A 20,200-nucleotide genomic window follows, 5' to 3' on the forward strand; every position below is an offset into this window, starting at 1 on the left:
AACATCACATCCACAATGTGGCTGAGCTATGTGCAGCTATCACAGAACAATTTCAGAGGATACCAGTACAGATGTGCCAAGCCGCCTGTGACAATATTGCTCTTCATCTTCAGGTGTATATTGATCTGGATGGTGCATTGGTGGACCACACCATGGAGAACAGGGGATGAAAAAACATTTAAGGTTGTTAATGTTCATGTTCCATTATGTTGCTTGATAATAACATTGGTAGTTTCCTGACAATAACACCTTTTCAATCATATACATAAATATGGGCCACCATCATTACTACTAAAAACAGAAATATGTATTAAGTATTAATGTATGTTCCAAACAATAAAAAAATATTTGGCAGCCCATAGCCTATTTAGCAGGGAGTGCTACCAAACTGTATATAAGTGAGAAAGACTATGGGCGGGCAAATCCAGAATAGACTTTAATGTGTAATTATCTCGTTCCAAAGACTGACAGACATCTCCATAGAAACACTTCCAGAACATGGTCTGTGGTATTCCTGTGTGTCAGTTTTCTTTTTGAAGATTTCCTAGCCCAAGTTTTAGTAACCAAGATGTTTTTGGTGTATTACACCAGTCTCTGTAATTTTTGCTTCCCCTTTGAGTTTCAGTTACAATGATATTCAGATATGTATTTTGGTTTTACCTTTCCCACCCAAGAATCAAAATTGTCCTCTTAAGCACCAGAATCTGCGATATTTCAGCAGATTGATCTTGTCCAGCATTTAGTTTGTGGTGGCAATGTCCATTAAAATCCCAAACCTGTGGAAAAAAAAGAAAAAGATTGAATGATGATCATGAAAGCCATAATGCATGTTTGAATAATGAGCATAAGACATGACATTTTACAGAAAATTAACAATTGTCTTAAAGTTAAAGAAAATACAAAGATTTTTTATTTCCGTAATCTTTTTATGTTATGTCTTATTACAAGTTTCCTCAGTTCCTTTATTTTTGGCAGTTTCCTTATCCTTACGATGAGCAGATGCTCTGTTCAAATGTTGAAACCTGCCTTGTGTGCCTGCTTAGGCTTCTGCTCCTTGTAATCCTTAACTGGATTAAGTGAGTTTAAGAATTATTTGTTTTGTTATTTTGTTATTATTTAAATCACTTCCACAAGAAAGTAAAAGTATTTTTGGAATTTGAGTTACATTAGCAGAACTGATTCTTCAATCTAACTAGTTACAATATGAATTTAAATTTTAAGCAACAGTTAAAAGTTATAAGGAGTTTATATGTAGTCTGTATTTTCATTAATATACTTTATGTAGTGGATACATTCCTCTAATTAGCAGATTATGACTGTAATATGAGTGTAATATGATCTGACCTTTACTGTTCCATCCGTGCCAGCTGTGAAAAGTCGGGTTTCTGAGGCATCAAGAGCCATTGTAGTGATCTCTGAATTGCCATGGCATTTAGTGAACTGTTTAATCTTCTGGCCAGTGTCAATCATCCAAAAGGTAACAGTAGAATCAATATCTGAGCTAATTACCTGCAAAACAGAACTGTCATTAAATTGGAAACACAATGATCAGAGGTGCCATATAAAATAATGACATATAGAACTCTAATAAAACATTTACATATTGCACTGTTTTGATACATCCAGAAAATGTTAATTTTATCACAAGAATGTGACACTACAATAATATCAGAGAAATATCATCAAGAAGGAAAATAATATTACGTATGTCTAGTTTGTAACATCTACAGATTTTACAACGTGGACCAAAAAAATAATACCATAAAGATTGTTTTAATAGATTAATATTAAAAAAGCAGTTTACCTGTTTAAACACACTATTGTAAAGCACGCAAGTAACGCTCTTCTCATGGCTGGTTATTCTCTTCCCTGTCTCCTGCTTTAATTCAAGTAAGGAAATCTGTCCATTAAAGGTAAGAAAAAGTCTACCATGATCTTCTTCAAAGAAGAGCAACGTATGAAAGCCAGTGCATTTTGGGAATATGCTAGAGATACGATAGATGCATAGCTGAGAAAGCACATCCCATACTCTGAGAACCTGTGCCAAAAATAAAAGCCAAAATTTTACTTTTTACTAGAGAATAAGCATAAACCATACATTAGTTTTTTCTCTTTGTGGCTAGGTACATAAATGTGTTTTCTTTTCTTATCACATTTGCTTAATGGACCTTTTAAGTGCCACAAAAAATCGAGATGTGAACTACAGATCTAAGCAGCTGCCCCATTTCACCTTTTAACACTAGAATTACCAAAGCCTATGAAAAAACTCATAAATCAGGCCCACGTTAAATCCCTTCGCACCTCTTCGTCAACATCTTTTGTTTTAATGAGCAGCTCACTACTCAAAACGGTAAATTTTCACGGGAGCTGGTTTCAAACTCGTGACCACTGGATTACAAGTGAGCAGTTTTTACTGCTGCACTATGGAAGCTGTCGTATTGCACTTGCACCTTTTGTGAAAGTGTTGATTTGATATTTGGACTTCAGCCTTCACACATTATACAGTTCATGTTGACATTTTGTCATTTATTACTAAAACATGAAAACGTTTCTGTTTTAACGATGTGTTTACATAGATTGTTGTAGACACGGAACACACATGAAATGCATGTGTTCCAAATAACGATCTATTATTTCCCCTCTAAAACTCCAGCACTTCACTCCAAGATAATCAAGGCTGGAACTGGGAGAACTTCTTGCCCTTTATGTAGCGGTGGGGGGGATGGTATAGCAGGCTGCTTGTCTTGATCGTCACATTTACAAGACAAAAGATGCTGATGGAGAGGTGCGAAGGGATTTAAAATGGGCTTGATTTACGGGTTTTTTCATAGGCACTGGTAATTCTAGTGTTAATATCCATGATACTATGCAGTATATAGGGCAGCCTCTCATTTGTTAAAGATAACGTAACACTTAGATTGTTGGATTGAAGGCTTCTGCATACACATTGCCACATTTGACAAAACATTATTGTAATGGAGCAGTAGAACTGCACTGGTATTACATTTTATACTTAAACCACTTATGACAAAAATGTACATTTCTTATTATTATTTGAAGCATTTTTCAGGAGCATTTTAAAATGAATATTGTACCATTACATGTCATGTGCTGAACCTTCCTCTCATTCCATCTTACTCAACAGTAAAATGACTAGCATGTAGTGACTGCAATTTAGGTGTGTATAAATAATTGCAATGCTTTCACTTATAAACCCTATCTTTGTAGCATAAACATATGACAAAACAAAAACAATTACATACATGGAGATACTTTAAAAATCAGTTAATCCTTGAGCCGGAGTGAAAGCCTGACTTCGTCATCATGTCCTCTAAACTTGGGCTTATTGTTCTGGACATTCAGGCAAAGAGAGGTGCTGATTTGTCAACTAATTTGTCACGTGCTGGGATATCCACAAAAGCTGAGGGTGTCCTGGGAAAGTGTAGCAGATGCCAGTGGAAAAGTCAGGGAATAGAACTTGTTCAAAACTTCAATAGTGTAGGTAGCTGAAAGAAGAATAGCGAAAAGCTGGTTCATGATTGCATTGGTGGCAACCGCAGCATTCCTTGGTGGACACCAGCAATGAAGAAAGCTGTAACATTGAAGATATTCCTTGCAAAGTCTACAGTTTGATAAGGACTTTTGGGCAGTTAGTCTACAAAAAAAATCTATGACCAAGAAAGGCTGGGTGGAGTGTCAAGGTAAGACTCAGTCTCAGTTACATTTTTGCAAAGAAGATGAATAAGCACATTGATCAACATCTAAATGCATATTTCAGCACAATTTGCAGAACCAAGTGTATTTTAATGGTTAAAAAGTTAATTAGTAACAAGATCTTAGGAGTGGCGGGAATTTGGCTGGAAATATTAAAAACACTATGTCTTGTGGTGCTGTTTTGTTTAACACATTTCTTCTGTACTGTGTAGTAGGCATAAATAATAATTAAAAACTAACTGACTGGAGTGGTGGTTGCCATTTTAAAAAGTAGGACAACTGGATGTTGTAGTAGTAGTTTCAGTAGTACTTCTAATTGTACTAGAATTGTCACGTGTACAGAGTAAATCAAAATTCTTACATTCATGTCCAACAAGCATGCAACACGTTACCACTACGGTGCCATGAACAAATATTTTAACACATGAATCCGTTAAAATACATTTATGGTGTTGTGGTAGGGAGTAACATTATACAAAAAACCGACTGTACTCACCCACAACTAGTCAGTATAAAGACACAATTACAGATAATGGAATATTGGGTAATACAGTATGTGGAACAACATTTAACAGTTTCAATATCTCTCTCAATTAGAAGGGGATACAGGCACTTATGCAAATCATGAGAAAAGGTAATACAGTGATCCCTCGCTTTATCGCACTTCAACTTTCGCGGCTTCACTCCATCGCAGATTTTAAATGTAAGCATATCTAAATATATATTACGGATTTTTTGCTGGTTCGCGGATTTCTGTGGACAATGGGTCTTTTAATTTATGGTACATGCTTCCTCAGTTTCATACAAGGGACGCTATTGGCAGATGGCTGAGGATCTACACAACCAGAGCACGTATTACGTATTAAATAAAACTCCTCAATGATATACGATATGCTTCCCACGCGGTGCTTCGCATACTTGAAAACCCAAACAGCACGTATTGATTTTTGATTGTTTGCTTTTCTCTGTCTCTCTCACTCTCTCTGACATTCTCTGCTCCTGACGGAGGGGGTGTGAGCAGAGGGGCTGTTCGCACACTGGCCTAGAGGATACGGACGCTCCTCTAAAAAATGCTGAAAGACTACCTTCACATTGCACCCTTCCTTGCAGCTGCTTTGTCCGGCGGTGCTTCGCATACTTAAAAGCCCAAACAGCCCTATTGATTTTTAATTGTTTGCTTTTCTCTCTCTCTCTGTCTCTCTCTCTGACATTCTCTGCTCCTGACGCGCACTCCTTTGAAGAGGAAGATATGTTTGCATTCTTTTAATTGTGAGACGGAACTGTCATCTCTGTCTTGTCATGGAGCACAGTTTAAACTTTTGACTAAAGGGTGTTATTTCATGTATAGAGGGCTCTAATAATGTTAAAAAAACGTATTTAGAAGGCAGTAAACAGGTTTTCTATGCTCTAACTGCGAAAATATTCGATTTATAAATAAAGAATTGTACTTCGCAGAAATTCATTTATCACGGTACAGTCTGGACCGGATTAACCGTGATAAACGAGGGTTTACTGTACTCATTAGAGATCTGCAAGCTCTGAGCCAAGTTTAATAATATTTCACTTAACAAGAATTCACACCCCTCAGCCACCTTAGGAAAGCCATGAGCCTTTAGTGAAGTTGAGACTCCATCCAGCAGTTGAAACTCATATCCCAGAGGAGCACTGTGAACAGTGGACTAGCTCTCACAATTTTGTCAGTTATATCTTTATATAATTTGTGGATGGTGAATGACTTATATTTGCGTATCCTGTGGTATCTAATGAAATGTGATGCAATAGTATGGAGTTTCAGTGACGCTGCTGCATTCCATTCAGTCCCTGTATTTCTACAGTGAGAGTTGTGTTTGCTTACTTGAAATTAAGCCAAACTAATTTAAAGCAAACATAAAACTCTGCCAAGTGTATGCATTGTCTCTTGTAATGTTTCTTATTTTCAGGAAGGTGATATTACGGCACAACTAAGATTCAGAATGTATACATGAGGTTTTGTTATTAGTAGATGAGATGTTCTTCTTGCTTGCAACAGACATTGATCTCCAGGCCATTCTGAGGTTATATGGTCCAGTCTTGGAAGAGTAGCTTGTTTTCTGCTGGTGATAGGGGAGTGGCTGCTTCAAATGGGGGAGGTAAAGTGCCTCAGGGTATTGTTCAGAAGGTAAACATGAGATTGATTAATGGATCAGTTTAACAGTAACAGCAGTAGTGCTAGCATTCTTTCCAATGGTGGGAGGGGTAGTATAAGTCCTCAGGCAAAGCCTCTCAATTAAGCAATGTACATTTGTATCAAATCAGGTCAGGTAGGGAGCATGCACTGGTACCACACAAAGAAACAGCTCAGGATACTGGTTGGCAAACCCCAGGCAGACATTTGGTCCAGTCTCATCCCCCAGAAATGACCATCTGTCTGCTGCAGCCAGGTATTAAGTGGGCATCCCTTGGCCTGATCCAGCCGCTTGGATCCACAAAAATGAGGACATTGTGAGCCAGCTCAACCTAAAGGAATTACACCACATGGTTATAGTGCCGTAGCTGACGCTCCTTCATGGTGAAGGTAACGTGCTTCATTTGGGACCCTGTGAGCAACCGCTCATTCGACTGAAAGTCAAACCAACGGTACCCAAGGATTCTCTGAACAGACACAGTACCAAAGGAGTCCAGTCTTTGTCTCAGCATCCATGTGTAGCAACCATATAGCAAAATGGGAAGCACCAGGACTCTAAAACCCTGGACCTTTGCCCTTTTGCAAAGATATCAGGAGTGCTACACAACCTTTTCCAGCGACCTCATGACACCCTATGCTCTCTCAATCCATCTACTGACTTCATAGGAAGAGTCACCAGAGACATGAATGTCACTGCCAAGGTAACTAAACCTCTAAACAAGTTCGACACTCTCTCTACAGGCAGACACACTGCTGATGGCTGTGCCTAAGAGGTCATTAAAGGCCTGGATCTTGTTTTTTATCCAGGACACTCGCAAGCCCAGATACTCAGACTCCTCGCTCAGTCTCTCTCTCGAGAGACCCGATCAGAGCCTCCATTGACTCTGCGAACATCATGGCATTGTCAGGAAAGTCAAGATCAGTGAATCTTTTTTCACCAACAGATGTCCCACAGCCGCTGGACCCCATGACCTTGCCCAACACCCAGTCCATGCAAGTATTAAACAGAGTAGGAGCAAGAACACACCCCTGATGAACCCCAGAATCAACTGGGAAAAACGCAAAGGTTCTGCCTCCACTCTGCATAGCACTCACTGTACCAGTGTACAGACCAACCATGATATCCAGCAACCTCGAGGGGATCCTGCAAAGTCTCAGGATGTCCCAAAGGACAGCTTGATCAACTGAGTCGAACACTTTATGAAAATCGACAAAGTCTGCAAAGAAACTCTGCCAATATTTACAATTGCGCTACAAGAGAACCCTCAGTGCCAGGATGTGGTCGATGGTAGAGTTCTTAGGTGAAAAACTAGACCGTTCCTGTCATTGGTAGGTGAGTAATGATCACAGATCCTATTGAGGATAACCCTAGCAAGGACCTTACCCAGAACTGAGAGCAGTGTTATCCCCCTGTAGTTGCCACAAATCAGGCAATCATCCTTCCCTTTCCAGATAGGGACAACAAGTCCCATTTTCCAGTTAGATGTGATGATGTCTGTCTCCCAGATTTAACCTCACCTACTATTACCATTTTCAGGGAGTTACAACAGAAGTGAGATTATCGGTATTAAGTGCCCAAATGAGATTCCTTTTAGGGCAGCTAAGCTCACTCTCAGTGGCAGGGAGGAGAGCTTGAAAATTTGCAAGGACCTCAGAGTAGAGCTGTCGGTCCTCTGGATCGAGAGCAGCCAGCCGCAATGGTCTGGGTTTAGGTAGGTCTTGCTTGAGTAAGTCAGACTGCTGCCACTACTGCTTTCTCCAGGAACAGAGAATAGAAAACCATATAACATTTATGTATATAAAATATGTTAGTGAAAAGCACTTTTCCAAAACTAAAATAAAAATGTCATTCAACTGAAATTACTCAGCATCACAATGGAGATGAGAACTTGTAAAAGAGCAGGTACACGACTAAAATCATGGATTTACATAAGATTAAAAACAGAGAACAATAGACATTCATTCTTCTAAGTGGCCGCCAATACAGTCTAACTATGCCAAGCTTTGAATGTCCTTTCTTGTCTTTTTTACACAATGAAAAGGAAAATGCATTATCTGGACAATAAAGTATATGGCTTGAGACTCAGTACATTTCATAACTGTACAATAAAACAGAGATCAGTTTTACAGTCTTTGATTTATATGCAGCTAAAAAAAAAACTCACCTTATCTTTTGAAAAGCTCAGCAGCTGCTTTTTACCGACAATAAACTGAACAGCAATTACATTTGCCAAGTGGCCTTGCAGAATGCCAGCTGGTTTGGAAATCACATAGGGATTCCAAAGGCACACCTTATTATTGACACCAGCCGTGGCTAGAGTTTAGAATAAAAGAGAAAAACACTGTTATGCAAATTATATAGATGCTAAGCAGGTAATTAATTGAATTATTATTATTATTACTAGTAGAAGTAGTAATATGTTCTTTAGGGCCTAATAATTATTTTTAGTGTTTAAACAAACACAGCACTTCTGGTTCTAATTAATAATCTTTGTAAGAAAAAAAAATCCCATATAGTATCTGCACTTCTCACCCTAAGTGTGATAATACTTTGTCTGTAGCAGTCTGCTAGCCTTGCTATTGTCCTCAGTATTGCAAACTGTTTCTTTACTATAGGCTACGTCATTTCAAATAGATACTGCTTTCAATGCCTACAGGATCACTGGTGATATTTTCTTTCACTGTAAGCTGCATACTCTGTTAACCTAGGGAAAGGCGCTATATAAATAAAATGTATTATTATTATTATTATTATTATATACAGCTTCATTGACTTCACTCTATATTATAATGTTGTCTCATTAGTTCTCATGCAAAATGAATCTGTAAAAGATTAAGATACAGTCTGCCTGACAGATTCTCTCAATCTCCTCAGTTCTTGAAATCTCTATCACATGCACAATAAAACCTGAGCACTTGCTCTGTTCATACAATGTCTACAAAGGCTGCTAATTACCATGGACCTTTCATCGTCTAGCCTTTTCTAACACTTTCTGAAAGAGGATGAATTACCTATTAAGTTCAGCCCCACATGGTAGTCAAAGGCATTAATTCCCTTAATTGTACTGATTGTCGTGGTTCGGGGAGCTGCCTTGTCTCTCTCCTTCCAGCCCAGTACCATACTGTTCGTGCTGCAAGTTGAACATGAAAGAAAGGCTTCCAAGTTGCCAATGTATTTCACTGTTTAAAATCAGATATTAAACAATTATCATGCAAGATCAAAAATAATAATTCAGAAAGGAAAAACAATAATACAGTATATAGATAGATAGATAGATAGATAGATAGATAGATAGATAGATAGATAGATAGATAGATAGATAGATAGATAGATAGATAGATAGATAGATAGATAGATATGATGATTAGCCTAAGTGCTGTTACTTGTATAATGTCAACATTTTATAGAAGATTACAATTCTGGTTGTACATTTGGCCTTAGTTTTCCAAGACAGGTTAACCCTTTAAACTCAGCCCCAATGTTTTGGACCCACTAGCGGGACTGAACAATAATGCAAACGTTTTAAAAACTGTATTAAATCATTCATTTTCTATTTACTATAATTAAGGTACAGTGTTTTGTTATTAAAATGCTGTATTGCATACCCCAATACTACATTGCAATGTTTTTCTTTCTTAATACAAAGATGGACAAACTGTTGTATCATGGTAACCCCTGCCACCGGACACCACCATAGCTTTCCTGAAAGTCCTGATTCCATTGTGTACAATGTGATGGACAGACTGTTATCTACTAAATAAGATGGATGTTTTAACTTTCAAACGACACGACAAATCACATTCAATGTTTTTCACTTTCTACATTTCAGAATTTTATTTACTTATTTTGTAACGATGTTTTCGAATCTTGCAACTATTGGTGTTGCAATTTGGAAACACAGTATAATTTCTTTATCAACTATATTTACATCCTGACAGAGTAAGATCTGCCCTTCAAAATAATACATCGGCCATGAGTCTTCAATAATGGATATGTATGCTATAGATATTGTAATAAACAAACACAAAGACCATATAGAGTAGGCTCACCAGTTGATGATCCCTGTAAAATTGATGAAGAATAATAAAGGCTGTTTTACAAGCCAAAAACACGGTAACGTCTTTTCAGACGCGAGTCTTAAAATAGGATTGATGAAAGATGGTGGTGGAGTAATTAAAAGGCTGATGAGGCAGAATCTGTAGGAGATATGAGAGAAGAAGCATCAACAGACAGTGCCAACCCTCGACCCGTGATGGAATTACCATTAGACAAGCCCTGGAGTTGGCTGTCAAGCACACATATGTGACAATACTTGTTTAAAAACAGTAAAAAAGAGAAAAAGTCCTGTTTTTGTACTGCTTCAAAACCGTAAAACTAGATATATTACTTGTACTGTAGATATTTCAAAACTATTATTTTTCTGATAGTTCCTGACACATTCACTGACACTTTTGTAGCATTTGGTGGCTTATTCCAACACATATGGAAAAAAGAATTATATTTAAAGTACATTTATTTGTTAAAACGTTATTGAATTTTGCCACTTATTCTGCGGTAACATATGTGTATAATATAACTAATTCTCCAACTGTAAAAAAAAATCTGAAAGAGAAATATCTAACTTTCATTTTAAGGGCGAGAAAATGAATACTGAGTGAAGTATGATAAAGTTACAGCCAGTTAAATCAAAGCAGCAGCCATAAATGAGACTGAGTTTAAAGGGTTAATCATCCTTCTTTACTCTCCATGTCACTGATTCTTTCACTGGTTATGAACATGTACTCCTCAGTCTCCATTAATGCCAAGAGATTTCCTAATTTTTTGTTTTGTTGTACTTTCCTAGAACATTCAAGCACTGATTGCAATGTACTTGCGACCAGATGGATAGCAAATGTCTCTTGAAAAATCAGCTCTGACAACTATGTAAGCCATCCAATAAGAAATGTAAGTGGCTTCAGATAACTTTCTGGAACATTATATCATTAGAAAAATTGTAATGAGAACAGGCCATTGAGCCTTAACAAGTTCATCCATTTTATACACCCAGATTTTCCAAAATAACATCAAGTTGAGATTGGAAGTTCCTTAAAGTATTACTCTTCACGACACTACATGATAATTTATTCCATGTGTTTAAGGTTCTTTGTATGAAACAAAACTTTCTAACATTTATGTGAAATTTGCCCTTAACAAGTTTTCAACCATGTCCCCGTGTTCTTGTTGCAGGGTTTATTTTAAAATGACAACTGCAATCTACAGTGCTTAATTTTAAACACTTCAATCAAATCCCTTTTATCCTTACTTGCTTAAATAGAAAAGGTTACATTTTTTTCAGTCTCTCCTCATAGCTCATACCTCCTAGTTGCAGAATCACTTTGGTTTCTCTCTTCTAGACCTTTTCAAGTGCTGCTATGTCTTTTTTGCAACATGAAGATCAAACATAACACCTTACTCCAGGTGAGGCCTCCCTAGTGCATTTTATAACTTACGCATAACCAATCTTGACTTGTATTTCACATACTACAACAGCGTTTCTCAACCTTTTAAGTTTTTGTGACCCGAGTTTTCATAACAGTTTTAATCGCGCCCCCCTAACGTTTTTTTGAAACCCTAATAAAATTTACTCCTATATTTTTTGCTGCCGATACACCACTACAAGGTTACAATTTTCCTACGAATAGCGAAATTACACCACATATGGCAACATTCAGGGCGCGCCCCACAGTTTGAGAACTGCTGCACTACAATATATAACCTTTCTTGATTGCTTCTGTCCTCTGTCTGAAAGTAGATAGCAATGATTCCACTATGACCCCTATATCCTTCTCAAAAGTTGTACTTTCACGATTCACACTTCCCATTGTGTATTCAGATTTAAAATTTGTATTTCCTACGTTGTCATAAATGTGCGATTGGGAAACAGTTTACGGGCTCAAGAAAGTGAACGTTCCCGCCGGGCCAGGGTTTGATGTTGCCTTCTAGCTCTTTCTTCTCTCTTCCTGCAGAACAACCAACTACATTTCAAACTAAAGGTCACTTTTGGCCTTCAGAAGACACCCACAGCATCACTTCTGGTTCCGAGCCTCTGATGTCACATCCGGGTCCAGAATACCACTTCTCATGAGCTCATTTCCTTTCCGCCTACCATATATATGACCACCATTTTGTTGTTTTCAGTTCTGTTTTGGACTGAAGTCTGTAAAGACCTCAACCACTTTTCGACAGTACATGTAATACTTTACATTTACTTACATGAAGTTTCACCTGCCACAAATCTGCTCCAGCCTGTATGCTGCTCACTCCTTCTGTAACAATTTAGCTGAATAGAAATAATTATCTCCTTTTCCACCTAGTTTGGTATCATCTGCAAATGTAACCAGCTTATTGTTTATATTCTTGTTTAGATCTGTTATATATATTAAAAAGAGCAGCAGCCCCAGCACTGACCCCTGAAGCACACCACTTAATATCATCTCATTCTGAAAAATATCCCGTCACTATAAGACTGCTTCCTGTGCTTCAGCCAATTTTGTACCCATCTACAGACCGTGCCAAGAACTCTCACTTCTTTTAGTTTGATCACTATTTTGACATGATACCATATCAAAAGCCTTCAGAAAATCAAGATAAATAATATATATTTCACTGTCAATGTGTGAAATTAGGCATTACGCCTAGGAAATTTATAGAATGCCAAAAATGGGATATCAAAATATGAAACGATTGAAATATAAAAATATTAAATTTCAAACATTTCTTACATTTTCACTGGTGTAATGTATAATTATATAATTTTTCAAAATATTTTTATGACAAAATTAAATATGTGCAATATCTATGTTCAATGAAGTGCTCTTGTATGAAAAAGACAATTAATTGTAATTCTAAATGCCATTCTAGCCTTCCTTGTTGCAACAAGTAGTTTTTTTCAGTAAGAAAGTCTTGTACTTTATTTTGTATTTCTTTTCTCATTTTCATACACGTCTTTTCAATAAAGGCCCCTTCATGACTCACTTTTCATACTTTTCCCAAATTAGGGGGCTCTGCCTCATGCTCACTTTGCTCGCCAAACCCCAGGTAGGTGCTACGCGCTAGCCACTTTGCGGATCTGCCACTTGCGTATGGGGAAGCGTATGTAAAATTTAAACAGATTGTTATTTTAATGGGAATTGTTACAAATGCATAATAGAACTGACTATTTTACATTACAGCGAGTAATTAACCATAGTAAAAAATAGTAAAACATAATAAATTGACAGAAAATTATGTTACATGTTGCATTAGAGGTATTCGTTGCGTTATACGTTTTCATTCTGTTTGGCTTTGAAATTAACATGCAAATACTTTTTAAACTTATACTTTTACTGTAAAACTTAAGTAAAAACAATTTTTTGAATTAACTTTTTGTCAATATCACATTGAATTTTGATTCCGTTTGGACTTGCATCGTGACAACGCAACGTATAACTGTAACTGCCCATAAGTGAATATTGTTTCTTTCTCTCTAATAAATTAACTGACTTTTTCGAATGTTTGTCCCTGTGATTTGTTAATTGTCATAGCAAAAGCTATTGTAATGGGAAACTGTAAACGTTTTAATATGAATGACATACCAATATCTCCTTTGGTGTCTAATGTTATCCATGGAAGATGCACTATATTACCTTTCTTGTCACCTGTTAAAATTTTACATGCCATGGCCATGTAGCCGATCGTCAGTTTTCGCGTTAATTCGTTTATCATTGTTTCTCGGTGCTAGGATTGCCTGTGTACTCATTTCTTCAGTTGATAACCCCTCAGTATGAAATTCATCAATAAGATTTCGACATAATAAGACTTCTTTTATTGGGAACTTAAAAGAGCTGAGAGCGCAGGAACTGTGTCTGACAAAAGCATTCACACAAATGAGAGGTGAGTGGAGCGTGGTTGTGGTTGTAAATGGTTGAGAGGAGGGCGGGACTTGACAAAATCTCTTGGCAAGTCTAGTCTTGTGGGACTTGAAAAAATCTTTTGGAAAAAGTCTTGTCTCAAGATTTTCTTTTATAATAGAGAGACAGTATTTGTCATTCTGTTTAATGCCTAGGTATTATATACTATGCATATTAAAGTAAAACAGACATTTCATGCTTTACCTAAAAACATCACACATTCTATCGATTTCCTAAGCATTCTGTACGATATCTGCTTTTCACACATTGCTGCTAACATATACATCTATTTTCTCATATGCTATTGTTTCTTCCTCATAGGAAAGTTGCATCCAGAAGGCCCACTGCAGCAAGAAAGAAAATGATTTTCATGAGTGAAATTGTTAAAGTGAATTGAAACTAATTAATATGTTAACATATTGGTGAGGGATGTAACCCAAAAGACACACTCACTAGTCATAGAAAACTGACACTAAATTGTCCCACTAGTACAGTGTCACATATATTTAAATAATCAATAATTCAGTCTATTAGTAGAATCTTACTGAAGCAACTGAGGTGCATTAACTTTGAATACGTTGTGAAGCAAAACATACATAGCCATGGAAAAAAAATAAAGTGAAAAAGGAAAAAAAATGATTTGTTCAAGAAGAAGGAGAAAAGCAGTTAGTGAAGTGAAGGCAATTTAATTCAGTTCAGATTATTATTGTTTTTACTAAGTATGAAAGTAGATAAATTCTGTAAGAAAAGCAGTTAATCTACACAGTTACTTAAATAACAAGCTAAGCAAATTACCATTAATCTATTCAATTAGCATAGCTAAATCATATTTAGGTTATGAAAAAAGCCTAACACAAACAGAGGACATGGGACTAATCGGGAACTGAACCTGGGTCAAGCAAATAGCTACATGACCAATGTCTCCACATTCCCAAAATGAGAAATAAATTCTGTTCATGTTTATGAATACAAGTGGAGGTAAAGCGTTTAAGCTGTATAAAAAACAAGAATGTAAAGCATGTGACTACTGCAGCTGACCACATATTAGAAAAGAAAAAAAAAAAGAAAGAAAGGAAATGCATTCCTGGCATGTCCCAACAGAAATAAATCACCCTGGAGTTTTGCTTTCAAAGAACATCCTCAGCATGAAAACATGCATATGAAAGTGCACAATAAACACAAAATGCCTGAGCACCATGTCCTCTTAGAGCTACACATTTTTCCTCTCTTTCATCTCAATTTCCTTTGCAAGAAGCTCCTAATAACTTGGATCATACCTTGTCTCACCCAGCTTCTGCTATGAGCCATGAATCTGAAGACATAGCAACACTTGTGACTGCTGCTGATAAGTTCGTTCCATTTAATGATGGTCACTGAATCCTGGTCGGGTGAGGAGGAGGTTCTCTCAAAAAGTGTAATCATTGCAGTAGTGAAACAAATACCATTGACCTTTAAAAGAAGAAAATGTTAAGTCAGTGCATGTACAAATGGAAATATTCAAAATATTCAATATTCCCCTTGCATTGACACCAAAGCCATACATATCATGTGTGTTTTAATTTTATGTAATCATTTTGTATTAATTTATGATGTCATGACATCCATCCACCCTGATTTCAACTCTTAGAGAAATCCATTGAGAAATCCATTCCTCAAGACAAAGGTCTTAAATTGAGCTGCTGCTTGATGAATCATACTGTATGGTGCCATGGGGAATGTGTAGTGGCTAGGGTGTGTTTTTCCAGCCTTCCGTATGGTGTTTCCTTTAAACAGCTTCTTCTAACCACCCCAGATACTATGACCTCAGCTCAGCTGACAGCCTAGTGAAGGGGAGAACGGAGTTAGGCATTTTGATGCAGTATCAAATCCAGGAGATATTTTTAGAGGTGGTGAATGCCAAAAGGTTTAGTAACCTAGACAGGAATATGTTGATACACTAACTTAGATATCCCGATGCTGATAAACAGTCCTAGGTTCTTGTAGTCCACAGTAACATGAAGTGTCAGAGTTCTCCCACAGATTAGGCAAAAATAGTTCAGTCATCTACATATTGTAGGTCAATAGCATATAGGATTGCGTGGTATACTGGTGAGGTATCGAAAAACACAAATTTTGGTACAAAGTATGGTATGACCAATTCTGGATTTTTGGTACCTATGTAAATATCAGCTTTCCACTCCTTACAAAACTCGTTAGAATACACTGGGAAACTGATTGTTCCATAAACTTCATAAAATGAAACAATAGGCTTTGACACAATCGAGACTACATGGAACCTCTCCCGCTTATTAGCTACAGCACAATCAAGACTTCACAAGACCCCTTATAGCTCAACTGAGACTTCCTGGGGAACCCCCCACCATAGTTTTGCGCACTTTATGCTGTCAAGAAGGAAGTGGTTCATAGTGTGGCTCAGTGTCATGACACACCAGGGAGGCTGGAGTCAGACACTGGGGTTTTGGAGTGATCCATTATTTGTTTTGGAAACTGTACCAAAAATCGCTTTGATACTGAGATCCTAAAGCTGGTACTTAAGTCAAAATTTTAGTACTGATCCATCACTAATAGCATATACATGATACTGTATCTGCGGTGGGTTGGCGCCCTGCCTGAGGTTTGTTTCCTGCCTTGCGCCCTGTGTTGGCTGGGATTGGCTCCAGCAGACCCCCGTGAACCTGTAGCGGGTTGGATAATGGATGGATGATACTGTATGTGAAGTGAATCAGTTTAAGTCTTTCTGTGAGACCAAGTTGTTAAATCACAAAGCGGAAGCAGAGCTCATTGTCACAAAAATAAAATCCAAGAAGTGCTTTTATAGTGCAGCCTCTGAAGTTATGCACAATGTTTTAACTGGCCCTTGACTAAAGTGTTATATTTATTTGTTCATGGTCTGTATGCTTTACTCTAGATAACAAGCAGAATTACTGATCATCACTCTAAAAGCAATGACAACATCCTGTGATCTGAAATAAATACAGTAAGTTGAATGACAAGTTGAATAAAATAAAAGCAACAAGCCCATAATTTATTACAGATTCACTTCTCTACAGATTACAGCTTCATCACTTTTGTTTCCAGTTAACAAGTGAAATTAGGCAACAACCAATGGAATCCATTTCACAGCCGCAACAACCAATGGAATTCATTCCACAGCTGCAACAACTAATGGAATCTATTCCACGGCCTGTAAGAATTGTAGAATTTGATCCTGAAATGTGTGCTCTTTTCAGAATTTACTGTAGACTTTTCAGCATGACACTCTTCTAAATTTCAGAAAAAAGAAGTGTTTTATGACCACTGGTGGCAAAGTCAACTTTTTGTCATCTGGAAAACAAATTAGGAGAAGTGTAGCATTTGTTTAAGACAAATGTTACCTACGGTTTAAGAATATATTATAAATGCTATATGCATGTTTGCAAAGGGGTCCCGTCCTGTGTTACATTAGTGTTGGACTGGAGCTGAAGTCCAGTCGTAATGCATTTTATTTACAGATATTTTCTTAAGGGGATTTGTTCTACAGAATTGTTAGGAATGGGCAACAGACATTTACACTCCCATAAGGGCAATTTAATGTCACTAATTCACCTAACATACATGTCTTGGTAGTGAGGGAGGAAATCTTTTTACCCAAAGTGTGTTCCTTTAGGGCTATTTAAAGCAGTTGTAAACAGTTGTAAAATTTCATGAAGCTTTCACTGGCACACATTGTAGTAAGTAAAACAGCCCATTCTGCTACCCGGGAGACTCTTGAAAATGTTTTTCCTTTCTAGGATTATAATCACTGAAAAAAATGTATCATCAGAGGATGAATATATATATGTCTGTCATAACTGGTAAATAAAAATGAATGAAACGTTTAAAATAACCTGTCCACCAGTGTCTCCAAAGCTGAGCACGGCTTTGTTCAAATCACTCGGATTGTACCAGTAATCCATGCTCAGTGGCGTATTCTCCAGGTCTTGCAATTTATATTGGCAGGAGAACTCTTGCTTTGACAGTAGGTCATAGAAGCAGATCTCTTTGCTGGTGAAGGCAACTGCAATCTGTAGATCAGAAGAGTACACAGTTACGCACCAATGCATGACTGCAAAAGTAACATAATACAAAATCAGACTTGTTTGTTTTAATGTGTCACAGTGCCATTCATCTCTGTCACCTTCCACACTGTACTCTGGTTCCTTATTATTTTTTGGGCATATTATCAATAATACATTTTTGAACGTGTAACTTATTTCCTGCCTGTTTTATTACTCTGTCTAATTGCCTGAGGTTACAGATGTAGAAGGTAAGTGGAGAAAAACTGCTAAAGTAACCGATCACAGAGTGGTAAGTGTATGGGATTTAAGACATTTTATTAAGGTCTACACAATAAAGAGTATAAAGGGGAAAACAGGGTCACCACAGAACCCTACACGACAAATCATTATGTACAAGGGGGAGGGGGTACCCAAAAATAACCAGAATCTGTACCTGGCTCACAATCCAGACTTAGTTGTGAATTTCGCCGCTAGGATTAGCATACTTACAGTATTCTGTAGCAGTCTGCCAAGTGGTGTTGCTCTGTATTGTTCGTACGACATTCAGCGCTGGGTTTTTCTTGGTGCTTATTAAACGTGATCTGCGATTTTTGTGATGGGTGGTCATAAAGAACAGCGAGTCTGTGTTAAATTTTGTTTTCTCTTAGGGAAAACAGCTGTTGAAACTTTAGTAATGCCTGAAACTGCTTTTAAAAAGGAAGCTTTAATTAAAACACAGGTCTATAAGAAGTTTTCACGTTTCAAACAAGAGGAAATGTCACTTGAAGACCAATCAAGATCTGGCTGACCTTCCACAATTAAGAATGTCGAAAATCTTGGAAAAAAGTTTGCAATGCAGTTTACGAAAATCGTCATCAGACTATTGAGGAGATTTTTGAATTGACTTGTGTGTCTTGGAGTTCTTGCCACCTTCCCTACTCGACTAATCTTGCTCTTTGTGACTTTTTCTTGTTCCCGCATACGAAAAAAGAACTCAAAAGAAAGTGTTTTTGTACTGTGGAGGAAGTCAAAGGAAAATAGCTGCAAGCATTGGACAACGTTACTCTTCAGTAATTCCAAAAATGTGTCCACCAGTGGGAAAACTGTTGGGACAAGTGCATTCAATCACATGGAGAGTACTATGAAGGAGACTAATGTTTCAATAAGTAAAAATTATTAAAACAATTTTTTTTTAATTATGGTTATTTTTGGGTACCCCCTCGTATAGCATTCTTATCGGAAAAAAAAAGAGTATACAATAGCACAGTTAACTATTTTGGGGTGGTGCTCATAATGAAGGTATCATACTGTATATAATGTGTTAAAGTCTATGATAGTTTAAACCAGGGGTGGGCAAAGTCATTCCTGGAGGGCCGCAATGGTTGCAGGTTTTTGTTCCAACCCAATTGCTTAATTAGAAAACAATTGATGCCAATAATTTAATTTCATGGCTTTTTAAGTGCTTTAACTCTGTTATGTCAAGTAATTTTCCTTTGTAAGGATATCATCCAAATTTGAAGGCTAAAATGGATGAGTAAATCTCAGTCCTTCACTTTTTTCTCTTCACTTTCCTTCCAAGTGTTTAATTAAACCAAACAGTGCACAATAAATCCACACAGGTGTAAATGGAAACAAGCTAAACGGAGAACTGCTGGTTTCTTTTGTCATTTGCATCTTATTGCTAATAAGGAACAATTAAAAAACGAGAATATGGCTGTTTAAGACTAAAATAAGCAATAAGGGTTCAAAATCTTAACGAGTGAGACAATGAAAATGAAGCAGAAGTGTTACTTGAGCAATAAGTGCTTCTTATTAAGCAATTGGGTTGGAACAAAAACCCACAGCCACTGCGGCCCTACAGGAACGATTTTGCCCACACCCGGTTTAAACCCTAAACAGTGATTGGCCTTACTCAGCACTAACCCGAACTGAAATAAAAACACTAATTTACATCTGCTTGCTAATAAACCTAACTGCATGTGCAAGCAAGTCCATATGAATACAGAAAGATCATGCAAACTCTACACAAAGGCATTTCAGCTTGATATTTAGCAGTGATGCACATGCATTGAGGTAGCAGAATTACGTATTATACCACTGTGTAGCCCAAATGTGCTTTCTATATGACATTGTTGTTAACAGTTAGTTTTAAGGTTTTAGTTATTCACCTCATCTTGATATACATTACATCATGTTGAGTATGTAAAAACATGGAGGCATTTCAGGTTTATGCAAAGATAAGTCAAAATGTACCCACAATACTGTACATGGTGCTTACAGCTTTGCAATAAATATACAGAGCTCTTTTGTAGCATATCTGCCTTCTTGACCACACACTTACTCCAAAGTCATACTTCATATGTCTTCAAAGCCTGTA

General features: G+C 37.2%; 1 protein-coding gene across 1 annotated transcript in view; it reads right to left on the reverse strand.

The window, feature by feature from the left end:
• The window catches only part of LOC114646327 (WD repeat-containing protein 49-like), a 70,056-nt gene that overhangs the window by 36,484 nt on the left and 13,372 nt on the right, over window positions 1–20,200 (reverse strand). The window contains exons 4-10 of the mRNA XM_028794480.2: window positions 17,674–17,850; window positions 15,085–15,256; window positions 8,891–9,058; window positions 8,044–8,192; window positions 1,805–2,038; window positions 1,345–1,509; window positions 661–776 (exon numbers count right to left, since the gene is read on the reverse strand). Coding sequence (XP_028650313.2) covers window positions 661–776; window positions 1,345–1,509; window positions 1,805–2,038; window positions 8,044–8,192; window positions 8,891–9,058; window positions 15,085–15,256; window positions 17,674–17,850 — 1,181 coding nt within the window. The remainder of the gene's footprint in view (window positions 1–660; window positions 777–1,344; window positions 1,510–1,804; window positions 2,039–8,043; window positions 8,193–8,890; window positions 9,059–15,084; window positions 15,257–17,673; window positions 17,851–20,200) is intronic.

Source organism: Erpetoichthys calabaricus, chromosome 2, assembly GCF_900747795.2.
Source record: "Erpetoichthys calabaricus chromosome 2, fErpCal1.3, whole genome shotgun sequence".
NCBI lineage: Eukaryota > Metazoa > Chordata > Cladistia > Polypteriformes > Polypteridae > Erpetoichthys > Erpetoichthys calabaricus.